Source organism: Pongo pygmaeus, chromosome 3 (genome assembly GCF_028885625.2).
Source record: "Pongo pygmaeus isolate AG05252 chromosome 3, NHGRI_mPonPyg2-v2.0_pri, whole genome shotgun sequence".
NCBI classification, from domain to species: Eukaryota; Metazoa; Chordata; class Mammalia; order Primates; family Hominidae; genus Pongo; species Pongo pygmaeus.
This window is the reverse complement of record NC_072376.2, coordinates 88,480,204-88,503,861: the sequence shown is the minus strand read 5'-3', so window position 1 is coordinate 88,503,861 and position 23,658 is coordinate 88,480,204. Positions and strand designations below refer to the sequence as shown.

The window sequence follows — 23,658 nt, the reverse complement described above, 5'->3', positions numbered from 1 at the left end:
CCGCCCGCCTCGGCCTCCCAAAGTGCTGAGATTACAGGCCTGAGCCACTGCGCCCAGCCAAGCTCTTGCCTTTTTAACTTTTTAACTGGAAGAGAGAAAGACGATGAACATATCTCATTCCCTTCTTTCCCCGATTCCTCAGTAGCACATCAAGGACGTTAGGAGAACCTCTTGTTGGTTCATAGACTGATACTGTGAATGCAATACCCACACTGTCTCATCACAAAAGGGAGTCTAACTCTTGGATGTCAGAAACATGAAACCACAAAGATTCTGTCCCTGTCTCCGCTCATGCACATTTAAACTATGTGGCGGAATGTGTGGGGCACTCTAGAGTCGAGCCAGATATGCTCTAAGACAGAGAGAATGAGACAGAGGAGACAGGAAGGAAATCTCTTCCAGAGCTGGATTCAGCATGGCGATCTCTCCGTGCGGAGCGTACGGACCGCCTTGCTATTTCCAGAGCACCCCTGCATGCTTCTGCCTCAGTGCCTCTACACACACTGTTCCCTCTACTGTAATGTTTTTCCCCAAGACACACACATGGCTTTCTCTTTTACCTATTTCATGTCATCTCTTCAGTGGCATCTTCCCTGGCCATCCAATTTAAAAAATGGTAACCCTGGGCAGGGCACAGCACTTTGGGAAGCCGAGGTGGGCGGATCACCTGAGGTCGGGAATTCGAGATCAGCCTGGTGAAACCCTGTCTCTACTAAATATACAAAATTAGCTGGGCATGGTGGCGCATGCCTGTAGTCCCAGCTACTCGGGAGGCTGAGGCAGGAGAATCGCTTGAACCCGGGCGGTGGAGGTTGCAGTGAGCTGGGATCACGCCACTGCACTCCAGCCTGGACGACAGAGTGAGACGCTGTCTCCCAAAAAAAAAAAAAAAGTAACCCCCTCCCAACACTCTTTGCCTTCTTTCTCTGCTTCACTTTTCTTCATGACCCTCATCACCATTTCTATGCTATATATTTTCTGATTGTTTGTCTGTCTCTCTTCTAGTTCTCTAAAATATAAGCTTCGGAAATTATTCCCAGCTACATCTCTCTAGCATCTAGAAAAATACTTAGGACATAATGGGTGCTTAGTAAGTATTTGTTGAATGAAAGTCAGGTCTCTTAACTTTGGCACTATTGACATTTGTATGTAGGGGAGGGGTGTGTGTGTGTGTGTCTGTCTGTCTCTCCCATGCATCGTAGGATGTTTAGCAGCATTCCTGGCTTCTACCCACTAGATTCTAATAGTATCCCCTAAGTGGTGACAACCAAAAATGTCATCTCTAGATATTGCCAAATATCCCTGAGGTGGGGGAAGGGGAGCAAATTGCCCTCAGATGCGAACCACCGAAATGAAAGAGGGAAGGAAAGAGATTGGGGGAGAAAGGGGAGAAGGAGAGGAATGGAATCTACATTACTGCCACACTGAAGAACTTGAATTCCGAATATGTTATGTTGTTGGGTAACTGGTGATCTTTCCAGACTCAGATAATTCCTTCTGTGACGCCTTCGTAAACATGCCCTCACCCCGTGCTTGATGGAATTGATTACCTCTTCCTATGTCCTGCACAAACCATGACATCATTTTGCTATAGTTAATCATTTACCTGTTGACCCCACTAGGCTGTAATCTCCATAAGTGCAGGAAACAGTCCTCCATTTTTGCTTCATTTGTTCCCAGCACTTTTGGACACATAGTGGTAGGTGCTCAAAAACCTACTACTGTTTTTGAATAAATGCATACACAAATTGATGAATTAATATAGAGGGAAAAGAAAGATATATAAAATAGAGGCACAGATTGCTGTGAGAGATTAGAAGTAAGGACAAATTAATGTCAACCAAGCGACCTAGAAAAGCTCCATGGAAAAATCAGCATATTTCCTGTACCTAAGGACATGGAGAGGAGGGGCACTCCAGGCAGCGAGAATACTATGAGCAAGGCTAAGATGGCAGGAAAGCTCATACACCAAAGACCACAGTTTAGCAGGCCTGAGGGTATGTGGAGTCAGAAAATAAAGACAGGGACGCCCGGAAAATAAAGACAGGGACTTCCAGAATAGGGACCAGATTTACCCTGCCACCTTCAACAATCAAAAAGCAAGAAAAAAATACATAAATTAATACTATGCAAGACACAAGACATTGGGTAACCAAGGATAGTGATCCTTGAGAGACAAACAAGATAAGCCCCACGACTGCCCTAGCTCACTGCCTTCAGGGAGAGCCCAGGAGGAGCCCAATGGACTCTCTGAATTGAGGTGACAGGACCGAGAGTCCAGACAGATCAAGGCAGAGAAAGTTTGCAGCACAGAGTATCAGAAAAGAAAGAGCTGCACAGAGAGAGAACTCCAGGAGATTTCAGATAGTACCCCTTTTGTGTATGTGTGGGAGGAAACTACCCATGGTCAGGGAAAGAACCAAAAGGAAAAGAGGGCAGTGTCCAGCACTTACACAGGGCCAGGAACACTGCCTTCTTCCTCCTGGAAAACCTAAAGATCCACAGGACACTAGGCAGAACACTCAGAAGGGTCTTGCCTCAATAGCAGGGAATAATTACCCCACATTACTTTGGTCTTTCCCAACAAATTTTTTTCTTTAATAGAGACAAAGTCTCACTCGGTTACCCAGACTGGAGTACAGTGACACAACCATAGCTCACTATAGCCTTGAACTCCTAGGCTTAAGCAATCCTCCTGCCTCAGCCTCCCAAGCAGCTGGGACTACAGTTACATGCCACCACATCCAGCTAATTTCTTTTCTAAATTTTTTTTTGTAGAGACTGGGGTCTCACTATGTTGCCCGAACTGATCTTGAACTTCTGGCTTCAAGTGATACTTCTGCCTTGGCCTCCCCAAATGCTGGGATTACAGGCATAAGCCACCACACCCAACCCCAACAAATCTTAAAAGCAAAACTCAAAAGGATCAAACTTCCAAGTAACTTGGTTCCATCTCAGAACAAAGTTCAAGAATATTTATAGGCATACAAATAGTCAACACCCAGTAAGATAAAGTTAACACTGCCTAGCATCCATCAAAGATTACCAGCCACACAGAGATTCAGGAAAGTATGACCCATAATGAGGACACAAATCACCTAGTGGAAACTGACACAGAACTGATGCAGATGTTAGAATCAGTAAACAATGCCATCACAGCAATTGTTATAACTATGTTTTTTATGCGCAAAAGGTGAAGTTGAGACATGGAAGATAGAAATTAAAAAGACCTAAGTTAAACTTTTAGAGACAAAAATTATAACATAGGAGATTCTAAAAAAATACTAGATGGGATTAACAGAAGATTAGACATTGCAGAAAAAAAAATAGAGAGTTTAAAGACATAGCCATAGAAACACAAAAAGAAAAGAGAATTTAAAAAGCCGACCAGAGCAGTGGTGAGCTGTAAAACAACTTCAAGCGGCCTAATTACAGGTAATTAGAGTTCTGGGAAGGGATTGAAAAACAACAACAAAAATGTTTAAAGAAATATAGTCCAAAATTTTCCAAAATTAATGAAAACTATAAGCCCACAAATCCAAGAGGCTCAACACGCCACAAGTACATGAAACATGAAGAAAGATACACCAAGGTTTATGATAATCAAAATGCTCAAAACCAGTGACAAAGAGAAAATATTAAAAGCATCCAAGGAAAAAGCACATCCCCCAGAAAAAAAGATGAGGATGATGTGAGATTTCTCCTAGAAACAGTACAACCAAGAAGACAGGAAGGCAATACCTTTAGTGAAATTTTTAAAGCTGTGAATTAACTTTGAACTAGAATTCTTTTCCCACAAAATACAAAATTTCCCCTTATCCATGTTTTTGCTCTCTGCATTTTCATTTACCTGTGGTCAACCATGGTCTGAAGTATTAAATGGAAAATTCTAGAAATAAACAACTCATAAGTATTAAATCGTGTGCCATTCTCAGTAGCATGATGAAATCTCAAGCCATCCTTGTTCCATTCCTCCAGGGATATGATCATCTCTTTGTCCAGAGTATCCACACTGTACACACTACCCACCCTTAGTCACTGAGTAACCGCCTGTTATCATATCAAAAAACACAGTATATATAGGAGTTAGTACTATCCAAAGTTTCAGCATCCACTGGAGGATCTTGGAACATAACCCCTACAGATAACAGATAACAGGCGACTACTGAATCTTTTTAAATGAGGCAGAACAAGTTGTCTTCAGACATACAAAAGCTGAAAGAATTCATCACCAGCAGATCCACACCGGAAGAAATGTTAAAAGAGGTCTTCTAGTCAGAAGAAAAAAGATATTATGTGGAAATATATTTTCAACTTTTGTATAGTGACCCTCCATTTGCCGGTCAAAAGCTCAATTTTGGCAATAACTTTCATGGTTTATAAAGCAGTGTTTGCATAACTATTTCTAAATACAGGGAATTGAGCAATTTTATTCAGCCCAGAATCAGGACAAGCAGTGGATCAGGCCTCAGGTGTGATGGACATAATTTGCCTGTCTAATACCATTTTGCATTTTACCTTTTAGAAAGATGAAAGGAGAATGGAAAAATAAAAGTGCTGATATTCATGATGAAATGCATAGTTTTCATAAACCTTATGCAATGGAGTCAAGGATAGAAACATAATGTGTGTCAAAATAGGTTGGCAAATGTGTTCAACTGTAAAGGACAAAATTAATATGTCCCAAATATTGAAGTATAATATCAAAGATTATGTGTAAAAGGCAGAAGACAATTAGAGATAAAATATTGTTTTTCATTTTCAGGGAAGGGCTCTCCCCTCCAACTTAGGCACTTAAATCTGTTGTTGACTCACATAACTTGACTTGTGTATATATATTTGCAGTGACACACTGTAGAAAAGTAAATAGTACTTTAGGGGCCCACAGTACTTCCCTTTGGAACATGGCATGTTATTTCTCCTTTCTGTTACCTTGTTCTTCCATCTTTACAGAAACTTGGTGCTGAGGAAACTTGTTAATCATTAGGCAAGCATGTGGTCAAGAATGATGGTTTGTGGTCAATAAGACTCTAGCAAAAATTCAAGAATTCTTTGGACATAATATTAACAGCATTCACAATAATTAATTGCAGCATTTTGCTCTTGCAATAATAACCATTCATGTATATTTCTACTGACTTTTAGTATTTCAACATATAAAACACCTAACAAATTATCTCTGAAAATGACTATTCAGGTATTAAAAATAATCCCAAATGACATGCCTCGTTTGTATAACTGACTTTGTTATAGGTTAAACATGCATTTATTTAACAAATATTAATCTTGAAAAAAATTCCAGAATTCTACTTTAAAAAACCAGTACCCATGACACACCAGAATTCAAGAACTTTAAGACTTCAATACAACTTAATTTTCTTTGATTTTCGGTCTGGTCCCCTTCTGCAATTACCTGTGGTTTCTGGAGTTTCCTCTCATAGCCTAGTTTCTGGAAGAACTCTGGCTCCTGCAGTTTACTGAGCCCCACACTAGGCTTTAGCTCCAGAGGAACCTGATTTAGCTTCATCGTGTGGAGCGCATCATGGCTTGGTTTGGTCTCATAGTCAATGTCAAACTGTTTCAAGATGAACTCTTCATCAATGTCCGAAATTCCCTGGAAGAATATCACATTGCATGAATTGAGGGCAATCGGTGAAATGCTCTTTGCTTTCTTCTTTAATCTAAGGGAGGTAGTTGGCCATTGCTGAGGAAAGAGGTAGTTTGGGGAGTGGTAGAAAATGCTCAGTCAGCATTCATTGAAGACAAGAAGTGTTTGGGGTTTGGAGGGCTTTATCATGAAGAGACAGCTTAGGACTTTGCAAGAAGCAGTGAGTCCCTGAGGGAAATCATGAGCCTGAGGGAAATTCAGTTTGATCCATAGCAAACTTCTCCAGCACTTTATAGTGGTGGCATCTCTAGAAGTATTTTCCAGACTTGTGTAGATATGGCAGTGTTTTCTCTGCCCATAACTCTGTATAAGGGAAGCTGCCAGGTTCACAGCTCCTGCTGAAGGAGGCGATTTTAGTCAGCCGCATTCTGTACACAGAACAACCTTCACCATTTCCTTCCCTCAGCTACAGCTGGTGGGAGCAGAGATGGGCACATTAAGAGCAGCTAATCTGTATGCCAAGTGTTTACCTATGATACGGCTCAAGGCTAAAAGATCCTAGACTCAACAGAATCTCACACTGGAAAACAGAAACTGGAAAACAGAGAGAATGAAGGCACCAGCAGCTGGCATTGTGGCTGGAGTAAAATTTATAGAGAGGAGTCATGAAACAGAGTCAGGGACATAAAGGGACAAGTACAGGCAAAACAAGGCTAAAGTAACAATGAAGCAGAAATAAAGCAAGCAGAATCAATGAGGTGAAAAATAAACAAACAGCATGGAAGGAAAAGCACAAGCTAGTGCTGTGAAGAAAATCCCACAGGGTGATGAGGCAGGGACCCAGCTTGTGGGATGTCAGTAAAGATGGGAGCTTGGTCACAGGGTCTGAAACTAAAGGCGGTTACCAGAGAAGCTAAACTTATTCTAAGGTTCCTTAAGTTTCCTACCTTGAGACAGGAATCGCCTCCAGCAGCAGGAATGGGAGAAGTGGACGCTGGAAATCAGGCAATCCAATCTGAACAGATTATGGACACGCAGTAGTTTGGATACTAGGCATAGTGGGCGTCGTCTGCTTCATCCAGCATCCCCGCTTCAATCACCCTCTGAGGAGTCTCTGTCCCTCACTCTCACTCTGTTGCAGCTGGGCTGGACACCCCCACTCTTGGCTTCAGGGTTAGGTTTGTGTCATGCCCTAGCCAATAAGCATATTCCATCTCCTTAATCGTAATGGTTAATTCAAGCAAAAGCATGTGCCCTAAGTTAGTCCAGTGAGAGTAATCCCTGGACTTTTCCCTAATGGAAAAGCATTGCTGTCTTCACACTTAGGTTGCTCGCTGGTAGGATATAAGCTTGGAAATTTTAGTGGCTACTTTTGCCATTTCTTGGGGAGATATTGATTGAGAATGAAGTCCAAGTTGCACAGCCAAGAGATAGGAACAACATCTAAAAATGTTTCAGCACCTGGAGCCAGCTGTGCCTGAAGTTCCTACTATATCTGGATGCTTCCCTTTTCTCTCTTAAACCAATCTGAATTGTATTTAAGTCACTTGCCAATGAAGTAAGTAGCTTGATGTTTAAAAGTACTAAAAAAAATAAACTGACTAAAACTAACACTCAAAAGATGGGGTGGGGGCATGGAATGCAAATCCTAAAGACCTTAAATCCAAGAAAAGCATCAGGTATTTAGACATCTACAGAGACTCAGGAACAGGAATAGGCAACTATATAGGTTCTTGGAAGGAGCACAAGGGAAGACCTTGATAACCGAGTCAAAATCTCTTTATGTCAAATTTTTTTTTTTTTTTTTGAGACAGGGTCTTGCTTTGTTGCCCATGCTGGAGTACAGTGGCACGATGACAGCTCACTGCAGCCTCGATTTCCCAGGCTCAAGCAATCCTCCCACCTCAGCCTCCTGCATGGGAGGGGCACACCATCATGCCCAGCTAATTTTTATTTATTTTTTTATTTTTAGTTTTTTAAGACGGAGTCTCTCCCTGTCTCCCGGGCTGGAGTGCAGTGGCACAATCTCTGCTCACTACAACCTCTGCCTCCGGGTTCAAGCAATTGTCCTGCTTCAGCCTCCTGAGTAGCTGGGATTACAGGTGTGCGCCACCACACCTGGCTAATTTTTAAATATTTTTAGTAGAGACAGGGTTTCACCATGGTGGTCAGGCTGATCTCGAACTCCTGACCTCGTGATCCGCCCACCCCGGCCTCCCAAAGTGCTAGGATTACAGGTGTGAGCCACTGCACCCGGCCTAATTTTTATATTTTTTACAAAAATACAAGAGAGACAAGGTTTTGCCATGTTTCCCAGGCTGGTCTTGAACTCTTGAGCTCAAGCGATCCACCCGCCTCAGTCTCCAAAAGTGCTGGGATTACAGACATGAGCCACCGCACTTGGCATGTTAGAACATTTTTGTGTGAAGATTATAATCGAGGAGTACCTGCCAGAGTACTTCTAGGTAAATCTAACTGAGAAAAATGAGTTGAAGGAGTGAAAGAGAGAAAAGAAAGTCCTGACATTAAAATGGAAAATAAAAATATGAAACAACTGCAATGATGTGAGATGTAAACATAAACATTCAAATTAGCCACAAGTTTGCAAACTTTCCAGAAATTTCATCTACCAGAAATATTTCCATTTATACATGATAGAAGAAAATGATTCCTTTATGACTTGGAGGATTTGACTTTGATTTTATCCAATACTGATTTTTAATAAAAGCAACTTTCAGCTCGACATTTAAAATAGCTTTAAGTATTACCACTAACTTACAAAAGTAGTAAGCCAGTTGCAGAAGTCACTAACTGCTTTGTGTACGTTTTCATGAAGACCAGGACGAGGACCATTTTCATGGAGCAAATCCATTTTATGTGGCTTTTCTTCATAAAGCCATTGGCCTGCATTTGACACAGAAGTCTTCTTGGAACTAAAGATAATAAGATCATTAAAGAATTACAATATGAGACAAAATGAATCCAAATGGATTTCAAACAGTTTTGAAGGCAAAAGGAAATCATAAAGCAAGTGTTTCTAACAGTCTCTTGCAAGCTCACACACAAATTATATTTTAATTTTTCAAAGAGCACATTCCCATTACCAATATCCTAAAGACAAGTATATCATGATTAGTAATAATAATGAAAACTTATATAGCATTTACCATTATAAGTTGATTTTTTTAAATTTTGAGTACCTTTTATTAAAACATGTACTGGGTAAAAGCCCAAATTACTGTGCTTGAAGTCTACCAAAGCCTCAGGCAACCTTGACAAGTAGGAGTCACCCTTGACTTCTCTATCATTCTTAAAATCCAGCCCAGTTAAAGTCTGGCAGATTGTAACTGTCTCCTTTTCTGGACTGGTGCAAAATGCTAGTGTCTCTGCATCATCAACTCCTATGGCTCCCCCAACCTCCAACCCCCAATCCATTCCCTACACTGCAGCCCAAGCAGTCATTTCAAAATGTAACTCTGGACATATCAAATGCAGCCACCCTTCATCACCATCAATAGCTTCTTTATAAAAATTGAGATATAATTCATCCACCATGAAATTCATAAAATTTACCACTTCAAAAGTGTATGAGAGTACCCTTTATATATTCACAAAGTTGTGCAACCACCACCAATATCTTATTCCAGAACATTTTTATTACCCCGAAAGAAACCCCATAGCCATTAATAATCACTCACCATTTCCCCATTTCCCTCGCTCCTGGCAACAACTAACCTACTTTTCTGTCTCCGTAGATTTGCCTATTCTGGATATTTCATCTGAATGGAACCATGCAATATGCAGTCTTTTGTGTCTGGCTTCTCTTAATTAGCATAATGTTTTCAAGGCTCATCCATGTTGTAGCATGTATTAGTAGTTTATTCCTTTTTATGGCCAATATTCCATTGTCTACATAGACCACTTTTTGTTTATCCATTCACAAACATATCCAGGTGATGGACATTTGGGCTGTTGCCACTTTATGCCTGTTAAGGACAATGCTGCTATGGATATTCATGAACAAGCTTTTGTGTTCAATAGCCTCTTGCTATTCCTCCAATAAAGACTTAAATCTTGACACAATCTCCAGGGCTCTGCACGGCCTGGCTCTCCAGGTTCTTTGGGACCCACCACCCTTTTTTACTCTCTGAGCTCCAGCCAACGTGGCCTTCTCTCAGTTCTGTGAATTCATGCTGCTCCCTCCAGCCATTGGGCCTTTGCTTGAGCTGTTGCATCTGACTGCAATGCTGTCACCATTTCCTTATCCCCTTCATATCTCAACATACATGTGCCTTCCTCGGGGAGGCATCCCCACAAGCTGTCCCCTGAACCTACTCTTTTTTCATAGCCCCTGTACTTTTTATTCATAACACGCATATTAATTTATCCACCCATTCATTAGACAAATATTCAGTAAGCACCGACTATGTGCCAGGTATTAGAATTGAACTGTAAATAAAGTTAAGCCCCTGTCCTCATAGAGTATACAACCGAATAGGAGAGATAGATAGTAAACAAACATATGCCAGTTGATTATAAGTTATATAGAGAAAGTAAAATAGGACAGGAGGGATGGAGAGTGATGGTAGGGAGCATTTTATTTATACAGAGAAGTTGTCTCTATTAAAGTAATATTTGACCAAAGACTCAAAAGAAGAAAGGGGTCAAACCATGTAAATGTCAAGTCATGCAGATAACATGCATGTGCAAAGACCTGAGCTGGGAGTGTGCTGAGCATGTCCAAAGAACACAAAGTCCTGTGGAGCAGAGTAATTAAAGAGTAGAATAGCAGAGGATGAGGCTTGAGAGGTGACAGGGACCTAATCATACAGTACTTTGAAGGCAGTTGTAAGGACTTTGGATTTTACTCAGAAAAATAAGCAATTGGAGAATCTCAAGCACTGGAATGACACGACTTGACTTACATTTTTAAAGGGATTATGTCAGCTATCGTGTGACAAATAGACTTGAGAGAGGGGAGCTTGGGTGGAGGCCATGAGATCAGTTAGTAAGCTATTGCAACAATCCAGGCAAGAGGTGATGGAATCTTGGAATAGACTGGTAGTAGTGGAGAAGGTGAGATTCTGGATACATTTCAAAAGTAAAGCCATTACCATTTGCTGGCAGATTGCAACTATTGTTCCAGAAAAAAACTGGAAAGATGGGGTTCCTATTTACTGAACTGGGGAAGACAGAAGGAGGAATAAGTTTGGGGGAGAAAACAAGAGTTCAGTTTTGGGTTTGTCTAGTCTGAGATGCCAATTATACAACCAAGGACAAATACTGAATTAACCATATACAGATGGACCAGAGGAGGTCATTTGGTTGTGAGTAAATGTGCTGAAAAGATGTCAAAGACCAAAGTACTTCAAGGCTAGAAGGTAAAGAGCGGCCAGTAAAAGATGACTACGGAGAGGTCCATGAAAGAGGGATGTTCCAGAAGCCAAGTAAAGAAAGTGTTATGAGAAAGAGGACATGATCAGTTACGTCAGTTGCTACTATGTATACAACAAGTATGGTGATCCCTGAGAGCTGATTTAGTTAACATGGAGGTCAACGGAGACCTTGACTAAGGTCAGGTTCAGTGGAGTGGTGGAGATAAGAGCCTGATTGTTGTTTGGAGAGAAAAAGACTAAGTGAGTATGAATGCCTCTTTCAAAAAATTTTGCTCTAAAGGAAAGGACAGATTATCTGGTGAGTGGGAGTTGGTGTCGCTTGCATCCTGCCAGCACCTGGATGTGTCCGTCAACCTGGAGCTTCATCAAATATATGTGTCCAAGAATTTTTAATCTTCAGTCACGCCCCTCTCTGTCCCCTCTGAGAGGTCACACTGAGTGGGACTGAACATTCTAACCCTCTAATCACTTGGTCTTTCTGGTGACCAGCCACATTCTAAGACAATCTAGGGGCCCCAACCTGAGCACCTCATTAGCATAAACTCACTAGTGACTAAAAGGGGCTCCTTATGAATAACAAAAAGCATTCCTGTCACTCAGGAAATCCCAAGGGTTTTAGGAGCCCTGTGTCAGTAACTGGGGACGAAGACTAAATATATTTATTATATCACAGATCCCTACATATAACACTCCTCTCGCTCCCTCACCCAAGTTCTGAGCAACTTGAAAAACAATACAGAGAGCAAAGACAATAGCCAAAATATCCCCTTCACTGCTAACAGCAGCCATGATAGATGACATGGCTTTAGGTCCAAGAGGACTTGCTAACTGACACCCAGAAATTGGCAGACCCTTCCACCCAGTCACCTGCAGGGCTGGACCAGGGCAGTCCTCCCCTCTAGAATGGGGAAGCAAGGAGAAATTGTGCATCCCATGGGCCATCTTGCTCCTCATGGAAGAAAGGCAGAACTGAGACAAGCACGCCCAGTTACCCTTCCTACATTTACCAGGAGGTGGACTGAAGAGTCAGAAATGTCCTAAGAGTAGAGTTCCTCTCACCTTGTGTCTTACCCTAAAAAACATATATAATGTAATGCAGTAGATTCTCTCTAAATCCACCTCCATGTAGGTAATGTGTGTGACCAACAAAGCTCTACATGGCCCCCACCAAACACACTGACCACAGTCCACACTCCTCTAAGTGTCTGGGTACTGTGGATAGGCTGCTCTCTAGTTCACCATACTCTTCAGCACCCATCAGTGAGGTCTTTAATTTCAAAAGTCAAATGTAGGCCCGGCCCAGTGGCTCATGCCTGTAATCTCCACACTTTGGAAGGCAGAGGTGGGCAGATCACTTGAGGCCAGGAGTTCGAGACTAGGCTGGCCAACATGGCGAAACTTTGCCTCTACCAAAAGTACAAAGATTAGCCAGGTGTGGTCGTGGGCACCTACAGTCCCAGTTACATGGAGGCTGACACATAAGAATCACTGGAACCCAGGAGGTAGAGGTTGCAGTGAGCCAAGATTGTGCCACTGCTCTCCAGCCTGGGAGACAAAGCGAAACTCTGTCTCAAAAACAAACAAACAAACAAAAAATGTGTATCCCAAATCTATTTGTGTCCAGTATACTTATCACTGCATTTATGTTATTTAATTAAATATTATATTGACTGGGGAATCAAGAATGTGTTACAAAAGGGAGGTGCTTTCGTTAAGCTTAATGCTTTGAGAAAGGTCAATGAAGGTAGTATTACAGGTATGGTTTATGCAAAAAAGATGGGTGGAAACTCCAAGCAGTAGACCTATACTCTGAAAAAAGTCTTAGGTCAGGCATGGTGATACATACCTGAAGTCCCAGCTGCTCAGGAGGCTGAGGCAGGAGGATCATTTGAGTCCAGAACTCAAGGCTGCAGTGAATTGTGATCTCTTCACTGCCCTCCAGCTTTTACATTTCTTGGGGCACAAAGGATGATACCCCAAAAGTATGGTGCTTTGGCATGCTGAGCACTTTTGAATTAAAGGAAATTGGAAAGCCTTAGAAGCTGCCTCAAAATCAAGGATTTTCTAACCTTCACTGTTTCTACCCCTCAAGCATAGGGAGGGACTCTCTCTGGAATTTCCTTGTAGACACCTGTGTCTGCGTCGTCGCTGGATAAATCACATCCATTGAAGAAATAAGCACTATTTAGAGCGGTACCTAGGACTCCTTTCCCTTTTCCTTGGGAACTTAGTTACACTTGCTTCATTAGAAGTATTCTAAAGATGAGAAGTTTTAAGAAGGTAATTCTTAGATTTAAGAAGGTAATTCCTAGAATGTTTCATCAGGTGACAGCAATGATCGAAGGGTTAAGAACAATACTCACGGTCCCAGGTAGACTTGGGTAGAATGTTTTTTAAAAAGCTTTGTAGGTTCCTTCATTCCTTTCCTGGTGTCCTGACAATAAGCCCATGTGTCCTCCAACTTCCGGTCAGGATCGAGCACTTCCAGCACCTTTAATAAGAGCTACAAACAGAAAATAGTCTTAGAGGAAAAGAAAAACATGCTGAAGAAGGCAGTCCCCATTCTACAACAAAACAGAACAACTTGCCCTTCACTTTTCCTTTTCAGTCCATCAGTGCTGTTCACCAACTTCTGTGCCAAGTATTATGCTGGGTGCTATGGATAGATTTGGACCATATCCCAAAAGACATAATCCCAAATGTTAAAATCCTGAAAGATCATAATCCCTAAAGTCTAAAATCCTCAAAATCACAATCCCCAAAATTAAAATCCCAAAACTATAATTCTGAAAAAAAATTGTAAAAAAAAGTATTTTAAAGGCACTTAAATTTTTAAATGGAGATTTATTTGAGAAATGTAAAAATGAGAGAACACTTCATTGGCCATTTTACACAACGAATTAGGCAATAACAATATACATAGTTTTGCAAGCATAAACAGTCAGGTGTACTACCAAAAGTCACATGGGTATAATATGAGCAGGGAAACCATATTCATAAAGAAATAGCTTAAAAAGTGATATGTATAAATGCATACCACTATGTTTGGCAATTGTGTGCACTCTGCTTTATAATTTCAGTCATCTGAAATACAGCGATGTACAACCTAAGCCTTTTGACAAAATCAATCAAAAAGCATGATGGGGCCAGGCACAGTGGCTAAGGCATATAATCTCAGTGCTTTGGGAAGCTTACGCAGGAAGACGATATGAGGCCAGGAGTTTGAGACCAGCCTGGGCAATATAGCAAGACCTCTGTCTCTATTAAAAAAAATTTTTTTAATTAGCCAGGCATGGTGGTGCACTCCTGTAGTCCTAGATACTTGGAGGCTAAGGTGAGAGGATACCTTGAGCCCAGGAGTTTGAGGTTACAGTGAACTATAATTGCACCACTGCACTCCAGCTTAGGTAACAGAATGAGAACCTGTCTCAAGAAAACAAACAAAAAACAATCATGATGGGACACCACTCTATGTGCAGTTACCCAAAGAACCAAGATATCAAGAAATGTTATCTTTCACAAATACAGATGAACAAAAAAGGACATCTCTTCATTCACTGATGAAGTTTCAATGTTTTTATGTAAATCCACAATGCTTACACACAAAGTTAGTTTTGTGACAACACATTGTCATGAAGTCAAATTTGCAAAAAATGCATGAAATGAATTAGAGCTCTATAAAAAGTCTTTACACAATGTACATCTCCAGCATTAGAAATGATGCAAAGATGAAACACATAACACAGTGAATTGTAAAAAATAACACAATTTAAAATAGTGTGGGGGGCACTAAAAAAAAGCAAGAAGAAAATTCAACATGTTAAAAAATGTATAAGAAAGATAGATTATGGGCAATTACACAGAGGTATTCCATAAGAACTGGCAGGCATTTATGATAGTTAACTATATTTTGAAGTCTTGCATCATAGTAAATAGTTGCTTTTTTTCTTTTAGGGCTCTCCTTGGAGAATACGTTCATATTCATTTTCTACATGCACTGCTCTTTTTAAAATTCTTCTGTGATTCAATATACACTCGCGTGAGTACTCCCTATTACATTTTCCCCTCTTCTGTGCCATACTTCTATGTTGTTCTGGGTATAGGGAAATCCATTCCACATATACTCATATACAGACCCCAAAGTTGGCAGAAACAATACCGGTGATCCAATAGCAACACCATCTTCTTATCTTACTTATCCTATAATTATTTTTGAACCAGTCAGTAATATCACTGATCTCCTCAGGCAGATGCAGCTTTAATTTATTAAAAGCTCCTGGAATTTCAGCAGCTGTAAGGAATGCTAATGCGAACAAATGACACTTTTTTCATGTTTATTTTTTTCCTTAAAAAAAAACTTTTTATTTTATCTTTTAATTTTTTATTGTAGATTCAGGGGGTACATGTGCAGGTGTGTTACATGAGTATGTTGTGTAATACTGGGGTTTGGATTTCTAGTGAACCCATCACCCAAATAGTGAACATAGTACCCCATAGGTAGTTTTTTAATCCTCAACACCCTCCTAACCCCCCTTTTTGGAGGCCCCAGTGTCTATTATCTCCATCTTTATGACCATGTATACCCATTGTTAAGCTCCCACTTATAAGCAAGAACACATGGTATTTGATTTTCTGATTCTGAGTTATTTCACTTAGGATAATGGCCTCCAGTTCCATCCATGTTGCTACGATAGACATGATTTCATTCTTTTTATGGCTGCATAGTATTTCATGGTATATACATACCACATTATCTTTACCCAATCCATCATTGATGGACACTTAGGTTGATTTCATGACTTTGCTATTGTGATAGTGTTGTGATAAACATATAAGTGAAGGTGTCTTTTTGATAAAACAATTTCTTTTCCTTTGGGTAGATACCCAGTAGTGGAATTGCTGGGTTGAATGGTAGTTCTGTTTTTAGTTCTTTGAGAAATCTCCATCTTGTTTTCCATAGAGGTTGAGCTAACTTACAGTCTCATCAACAGTGTATAAGCATCCTGTTTTCTCTGCATCCTTGCCAATATCTGTTATTTTTTTATTTCAATAATAGCTATTCCGACTGATATGAGACGGTATCTGGTATCTCATTGCGGTTTTAATCGGCTTCTCTCTGATGATTAGTGATGTTGAGCATTTCTTCATATGTTTGTTGGCTGCTTGTATGTCTTCTTTTGAGAAGTGGCTGTTCATGTCCTTTGTACACTTTTATTTTTTTTTGAGACAGGGTCTCACACTCTGTCACCCAGGCTGAAGTGCAATGGTGCAATCACTGCAGCCTTAACCTCCTGGGGAGACTTCACGGCTTTGCCTACTTTTTAATGGAATTGTTTTTTCTTGTTGAATTGTTTAAGTTCCTTATAAATTCTAGACATTAGTCCTTTGTCACATGTACAGTTTGCAAATAGTTTCTCCCATTCTGCAGCCTGTCTGTTTACTCTGTTGATAGTTTCTTTTGCAGTTCAAAGTTCTTTAGCTTAATTTTCATTTGTCTATTTTTGTTTTTGTTGCATTTGCTTTTGAGGTCTTAGTCATAAATTCTTTGCCTCAGCCAATGTCTGGAAGAGTTTTTTTTGTAGATTTTCTTCTAGAATTTGTATAGTTTCAGGTCTTACATTTAAGTCTTTAGTCCATCTTAATTTTTGTATACAGTGAGAGATAGGGACACAGTTTAACTCTTCTGCATATAGGTAGCCAGTTTTCCCAGCACCATTTATTGAATAGGGTGCCCTTTTTCCATTGTTTGTTTTTATCAAGTTTGTCAAAGATCAGCTGGTTGTAGGCGTGTGGCTTTATTTCTGGGTTCTCTACTCTGTTCCATTAATCTATGGGCATATATTTGTACCCATACTATGCTGTTTTGGTTACTGTAGCCTTGCAGTATAGTTTGAAGTTGGGTAACATGATGACCCCAGCTTTGTTCTTTTTGCTTAGGATTACTTTGGCTAATCAGACACTTTTCTGATTCTGTATGAATTTTAGAATTGTTTTTTCTAATTATTTGAAAAATTATGTTGGTAATTTTATAGGAATGGCATTGAATCTGTAGATTGCTTTGGATAGTATGGTCATTTTAACAATATTGATTCTTCCTTTACATGAACATGGAATGTTTTTCTATTTATTAGCATCATTTATGATTTCTTTCATCAGTGTTTTGTAGTTCCCCTTGTGGAGGTCTTTCACTTCCTTCATTAAATGCATTCCTAGGTATTTTAGTTTTTTGTGGCAGTTGTAAATGATATTGAGTTCTTGATTTGGTTCTCAGCTTCAGCATTGATAATGTATAGAGAAACAACTGATTTTTGAACATTAATTTCATATCCTGAAACTTTACTGAAGTCGTTTATCAGGTCTAGGAGTCTTTTGGATGAATCTTCAAGGTTTTCTGGGTGTAGGATCATGAAATGATTCATTTTTAAACTCAAGTTTCTGTCATTGCCAAATCACATGGCCAATCCATTCATCTGAATTTCTGCCACATGTGTTAGACTACATGAAAAAAAAATTTTATTGATAACTCTTTCAGGTTCACTTTTAGAAGCTTTGATTACACTTAATTCCAAACCTGTCATTTTGGTTTGGGAGTTTCAAGAAATCCATTTTCTTCTGCACAGTCCACCAAATCTTCAAATAAGTGATTATAAAATACTTCATTTGTTTCCAGTCGTTAATATATAAAGAAGTAGATAAGTTTTAGAATTTCCAGATCCAACAGGGGCATGAAATGTATATCATTGATTTTAAAAAGTGGGGACAGTCTTGAAAGTGCCATCCAATAGCCAAAGCGAAACATGCACTAGTTTTTCTGTGTTAGATTTAGTGGTAAATATAAGAAGTCTATCTTTCTTGACAGTCAAATCTTTAACCAAGAGTAGTTCACCATTTTATGTGGTTATAACACTGGAGGAATCTCAATATCAGTAAATGTCTGCTTCAGAAGGTTGCTGAGCTTGTCAAATTCTTTTAATTCTCTGACAAAGGGTGTCACATGCTCGAAGGCAACCACGGTGTTATATGTGAAGAGGCATAAATTGTACACAATTGAATAATTTGGCAGAGGAGATCTCTTGTATTTTTCACCTGCATTTTCACTTACTCTATGATCTCTGAGGCACCGAAACACTGAGGGCAGATCTTCCCGGCCTGCTCCACTCAGACTCACATACACTAATCTCCTCTGGGGACATCCTCTCAGACACATCCAAAATAACACTTTACCATGTTTCTGGGAATTCCTTAATCCAGTCAAACTGACACCTAAAATTAAGTCCACAAGTCCACCTCTTGTCAGGTTGGCACTCATACTCATCTCCTTAAACCATATTTAATTTCCAAATAAGGACAATAGCAAGGTAATTGGTCCACCTACCACGATGCAACTATCCTGCATACAACCAAAAACACACTAATCCCTTCCCCAGAATTTGGCTTTCAGGATTTCAACATTCAGGAATTCAATCTTTCAGGATTGTGATTTGTGGGATTTTAGACTTTGGGGATCTCAACATTCACGATTATGATGTTTGGGACTATGTCTTTTGGGATTATAATCAGCACCACTTGGATAAACCTCCCATCACCTGGACACTCGGTACACAGCCTTTTACTAAAGTTCTACTTCCTCTAGAATGGAATATGTCTCTGGGCCTACCCCTGTCCCCAGACGCCCCACTGAGTGAAGCGCCTCTAAAGGATTTCTGTGGTTTTTGACTGCCCACTATCTATTTTCCCTCTCATGAATATCTGGATTTTTCCTTGGAGAACCACCTCTCTCTCCACTCTCAACCTGCATGGTCTGAATTAGCCTGACCCCATCCTCACTCCTAAGGCAGACCAAACAATCAGAACCACAGTGACTGACTTTGGAATAGACACATGATCAAAGTTGGATCCATGATAATTAGGCTATGGAATTTTTCTGGGATCATGCAAAAAGGTGCGTTCTCTTTCTGCTGGGGTTGCTAAGTGGGTAGGGCTTAAACCTGGACCTTCTGATGGCCACCTTAGCACCATAAGAGATCCTGCTTCAGCAGGAAGCCAACACACCTATTTGCGGAAGTCACACATGGAAATAAGCGCCACAATCCCAAGCCATGCTCATGTGCCATCTGAGGTATGGAAACAATCAATCTCTTTGTCATGGACTCAGAAGTTCTGGCCTGCAGGAGGCAGTGAAGGAAAGCCCCAAAGAGAAATTAACCGATCAGCGATTCTAGCTCTCCTTTCTGTAGACTTCTCTCCCACTGATCATTTATTTATTCATTCATTCAAAATTATTTATTGAGTGTCTGCCATAGGACAGGTATTGGTGGTACACAGTGAAAGACACAAAGTCCCTGCCCATATAAGCTTTCATTGTGGGAGGAGCTCAGTGGTGGCAAGTGCTACAGTGAAAAGTAGGGCACGGTAAGGAGTAGATGTGAGGGTGGAAGGGAAGTGCTATTTTATACAGGCCTCTCCAATCAGGAGACATTTGAGCATCGATCTAAAGGGAGTGAAGGAGTAAGCCAAGCAGCTGTCTGGAGCAAGTGTTCCAGGCACCAGAACAGAGAGCTGAATTGGACATGCTCATAATGTTGATGGAGCAGCCAGGAGGCCAGAGTGGTTGGAGTGGCAGGAGCAGGGGTAAAGTTGGAGAGGGAGCAGAACAGAGGTACTGTTGAGAGCAGAATGCCAAGGCCTTTCAGATCCCAGCAAGAACTCTGGCTTTCTCTGAGAGAGAAGGGGACACTGGAAGGCTCTGAGCAGAGATCTGCCTTTCTGAACCATTGTCTCGCTCTCTGTGTAGAACACAGGCTGCAGGGCTATGGATGGCGTTGCAGTCACTGCTAGCTCCCTGCCCAATATCCATTCTACCTTTTCTCTTTAAACCTAGTAGAACCTGGGTTTTGCTCAGGTTCAATGCCCAACTCTGAAACTCCATTTGCTAGACTCCCTAGCAACTAGGAGTAGTCAGATGAAAGAGATGTTTACTGGGAAAGCTATTATTTGCCTAATTAAAAGACAGAGTCAGCTGGCATACACCCTTTAACATTTGTCCCTTCCCTCTTCTTGTCTGAAATATAGACTCAATGCCTGGAAGCATGGAAGCCACTTTGAGATACAAAGACAAGAGATGCATACTAAGGATATAGAGCTAAAGTCAGGAGAGGCCTGGGACATTGGTGACATCACAGAGCTGCTGCTGCTGTCCAGCCCTAGTCTGGACCATTAGGAGGATTTTCCCCACGACCTTTCCGGTCTCATTCTTTCCACCCATTAGTAAGTATTTAAGGGCACCTCCTAATATCAGGCTAAAGTGACAAAAATAAGACTAGACAATTCCCTCTCATTGTTTCCTCCTCCCCTCAAAAAGTCACAACACAAAGTACAGTAGATGGGTAGAAATTGCGGGGAATAGAAGTCATGTTTCTGGTTTGCGGCATCTTTGTAAGTTGAAGGGCTTCACAGGAAGCAAAGAGAGCAGTGTGCATGTTGCTGCTGATTGTGTTTTCTGGGAACAGAGGACAGAAGGCTGCTCTGAGGCCCACAAGAACTCGCACCCTGGGGGAGACATTCATCGCTCCTCTTATAAATATGTCACCCTCTCATGGGGACTTCCTAGACATTTAGATAGAATTATTTGCGAAGCCCCAGTGAAGCCCCTCCCACAAACCCTAGGACACATCACCTCTATGGGCATAGCTTCTTCCAGATTCGGGTAGAGCGCCAAGGGATGTGGGGTCAGGTGGGCCTCCACGTCCTCCAGGAATGCCTTCCGAGCCTGCTGGGCTGGCGAGAGCTTGGAAAGCAGGTCTGCTTCCTTGAGCAGCTTGATCTGCCTCTTCTTTGGGGCCAGTTGGGGAGCTCTGTGATAAATCTGGGGCAGAAAGCCCTCCACAGGGACCTGAGTCACCAGACCAGTGCAAGGCGGGCAGCCCTTCCTGAAGTCGTCCAGCCCCTTTCTTGGAAATACCAACCGCCGGCTGTGCAGAGAGGTGGGGAACTTCAGCCCGTTCTTGTGCTTTGTGAAACATCTGGAAGGTAGATAGATTCTCTTTGTACCTAGAATACCACGTGCCTGTTCATATTAACCACAGGACTTGGGTGGGAGAAGGAGGTAGTAAAAAGGCTGGTCTCCAGCTTTTAGGGTGGGGGGTAGGGGAAGAGGGATTCACTAGAAAAGCTGGAGTTAATCATATTCCTAGTTCATAGCACAGAATCGCTGCTCTGTACAAGGCCCCTCTCTTGCTTTCTTGTCTATTTTATCCCCACATCCGACTCTCACTGGTCTCCCTTGCAAAAGCAAAACTGCCCTAGTGGATTTGGAATATATCCTTTGTTTGTACACATCCTTGAAATTCTGAAGCGTCCTTTTGTGTGCATGCACTCTTAATTTACGTAAATGGCACTATTCTGCTTCTTGTTTACCCAGCACTATATTTTAAAGACCTTTCCATGTCATTCTAAATAAATCTAATCCATTATTCCAACTGCTGCCACCACATTTCATCTCTCCATTCGCTTTGTGAAGGACACTCAAGTTGTTGCCTTTCCCAAGGACCCTCTCTCTTCACTAAAAGGGACAGAGTGCAGCTGGGCGGGAAGAACCTGGATCCCACTGACAACTCAGCCCCTAACTAGCTGAATGGCATTAGCTCTTCATATAACCTCTGTGGGTTCCTCCTAAACTCAGGGGATCAAAGGTTGCAAAATGGCTATCCATGGGCTACATTGGGCCAAGAAACCTGTCATTTGGTCTTACTTGTGTTTTAATAAGAATCATAATAGCTAACATAAATTGAGAATTTTCAATATAACAGACACTGTTCTACTGTTCTAAGTGCTTTACACATACGAGCATATTTAAATTTCATAACAACCCTATGAATTAGGCACGAGTATTATTCCCATTTACAGATAAGAAAATTGAGCACAAAGAAGTTAAAAAACAAAACACTTGTCAAAGGTCACACAGCTAATAAATGGTAGAGCTGGGAGTTTAACCCAGGTAGGCAGCTCCAGAAAAAGGTGCTTAATCACTCTACTGGAGTTTCTGATAAATAAAAATGTTCACATAAATAATCGGGAAAAATAGCTCCTCTTGAAAAGCCAGATTTTTCAAGATCTGTGAAAAGTGGGTCCACTTATCCAAGGAGCCACAATTGGTATATTGGTTGCCCACTTGAGACAAATCATCTGCTCTCTCATTCACAACCTCCACCTCTCCTACTGCCATATATATAGCTGCTTCACTCAGCCTCCTTATCCACCAGCTCCCTGTTAGCATTGAGTAGTTAGGACATATAGATGAGATGGAAGAGACAGATGGGCAAACAGGAAGGAAAATAGAACAAGCTCCTGAATAACCTAACACAACCAGCAAACACCAAAGCCACGACTTGGAATCTGAGCGTCTCATTATCCTCACATATTGCAGTGCCTTAGTTAGGTATTTCTAGAGTCTTTGTGTCTTTCCCTGAAGCCTCTTCCACCTTCAGACCCCTTTTATCTATAGTCTTTTTACACCAAATCTAATCCTTGCTACACTCATTGCTACAAAATGTTTTTAAGAGATTCCAGCCTGACCCCAATTCTTTTCTAGTGAGTCCTAGAAACTTCTTACTTGTTGCATAGATGTGTATGTGTTGTTTTAAGGGCTTAACCCAACTGTACTGTGAAGATCTAGATGAAAGGACACAAAAAGATGAACTTAACAAAAAGTTACTCTCTGCATTTAACAGATCACTCTTAAATAGCTAAATGGCAGAAAGATGTTGAAATTACATCTAATCATAAGATTAATGACCCATTCAGCATTACCTATTAGTAAGTAACCCTCCATATTAAATGTCTTTACAAAGTTCATTATATGCACATTTACAACTAACTCATGCATCCAAGCACTTCATGAAATCAAAACTGAGAACAAATATTTTTGTTTAAGTACAGCCATACAACTCAAAATGGGGAATGTATGTGGCAGTGAGCTGAAACTTCATAGAATGTTAGAACTGGCAGAGATCCTAAAAGAAATCCAGTCTACTTTCTTCACTTTTCTTTTTCTTTCTGTTTTTTTTTTTTTTTTTCAAGACAGGGTCTCACTCTGTTGCCCAGGCTAGCGTGCAGTGGCAATTATAGCTCAAAAGCTCACTGCAGCCTCAAACTCCTGGGCTCAAGGGATCCTCCAATCTCAGTCCCCCAAGTAGTTGCGACTACAGGTGTGCGGCACCATGCCGAGCTAAATTTTTTAATTGTTTTTGTAGAGAGAGGAGACAGGGTCTTGCTATGTTGCCCAGGCTGGTCTCAAACTTCGGGTTCAAGTGATCCTCCTGCCTCTGCTTCCCAAAGTGTTGGGATTACAGGCATGAGCCACCTTCCTCATTTCTTTCCTTTCTTTTTTTTTTTTTTTTTTTTAATTTGAGATAGGGTTCCACTCTGTTGCCCAGGCTGGAGTGCAATGGTGTAATCTTGGCTCACTGCAACCTCTGCCTCTCAGACTCAAGTGATCCTTCCACCTCAGCCTCTTAAGTAGCTGGGACTACAGGCATGTGCCACCATGCCTGGCTACCACTTTCCTCTTTTCAATAAGGAAACTAAGTTCCAAGAGGAGAGTGAGGCAACCAGTCTAAAGGGAGGGCTTTCCTCTCCCCCACATGGCCTCTATAG

At 41.1% G+C, this 23,658-nt stretch overlaps 1 protein-coding gene across 8 annotated transcripts in view; it reads right to left on the bottom strand.

Annotated features, from left to right (window-relative positions):
• Positions 1-23,658, bottom strand: part of FAM47E (family with sequence similarity 47 member E) — a 70,887-nt gene that overhangs the window by 7,022 nt on the left and 40,207 nt on the right. For 7 of the 8 annotated variants that reach the window (XM_063663767.1, XM_054486002.1, XM_054486006.1 and 4 more), the window contains 4 exons: positions 20,681-21,026; positions 13,368-13,507; positions 8,388-8,541; positions 5,414-5,614 (listed from right to left, as the gene is read on the bottom strand). In XM_063663767.1, coding sequence (XP_063519837.1) covers positions 5,414-5,614; positions 8,388-8,541; positions 13,368-13,507; positions 20,681-21,026 — 841 coding nt within the window. The remainder of the gene's footprint in view (positions 1-5,413; positions 5,615-8,387; positions 8,542-13,367; positions 13,508-20,680; positions 21,027-23,658) is intronic. The other variant, XM_063663768.1, reaches the window with a different exon arrangement.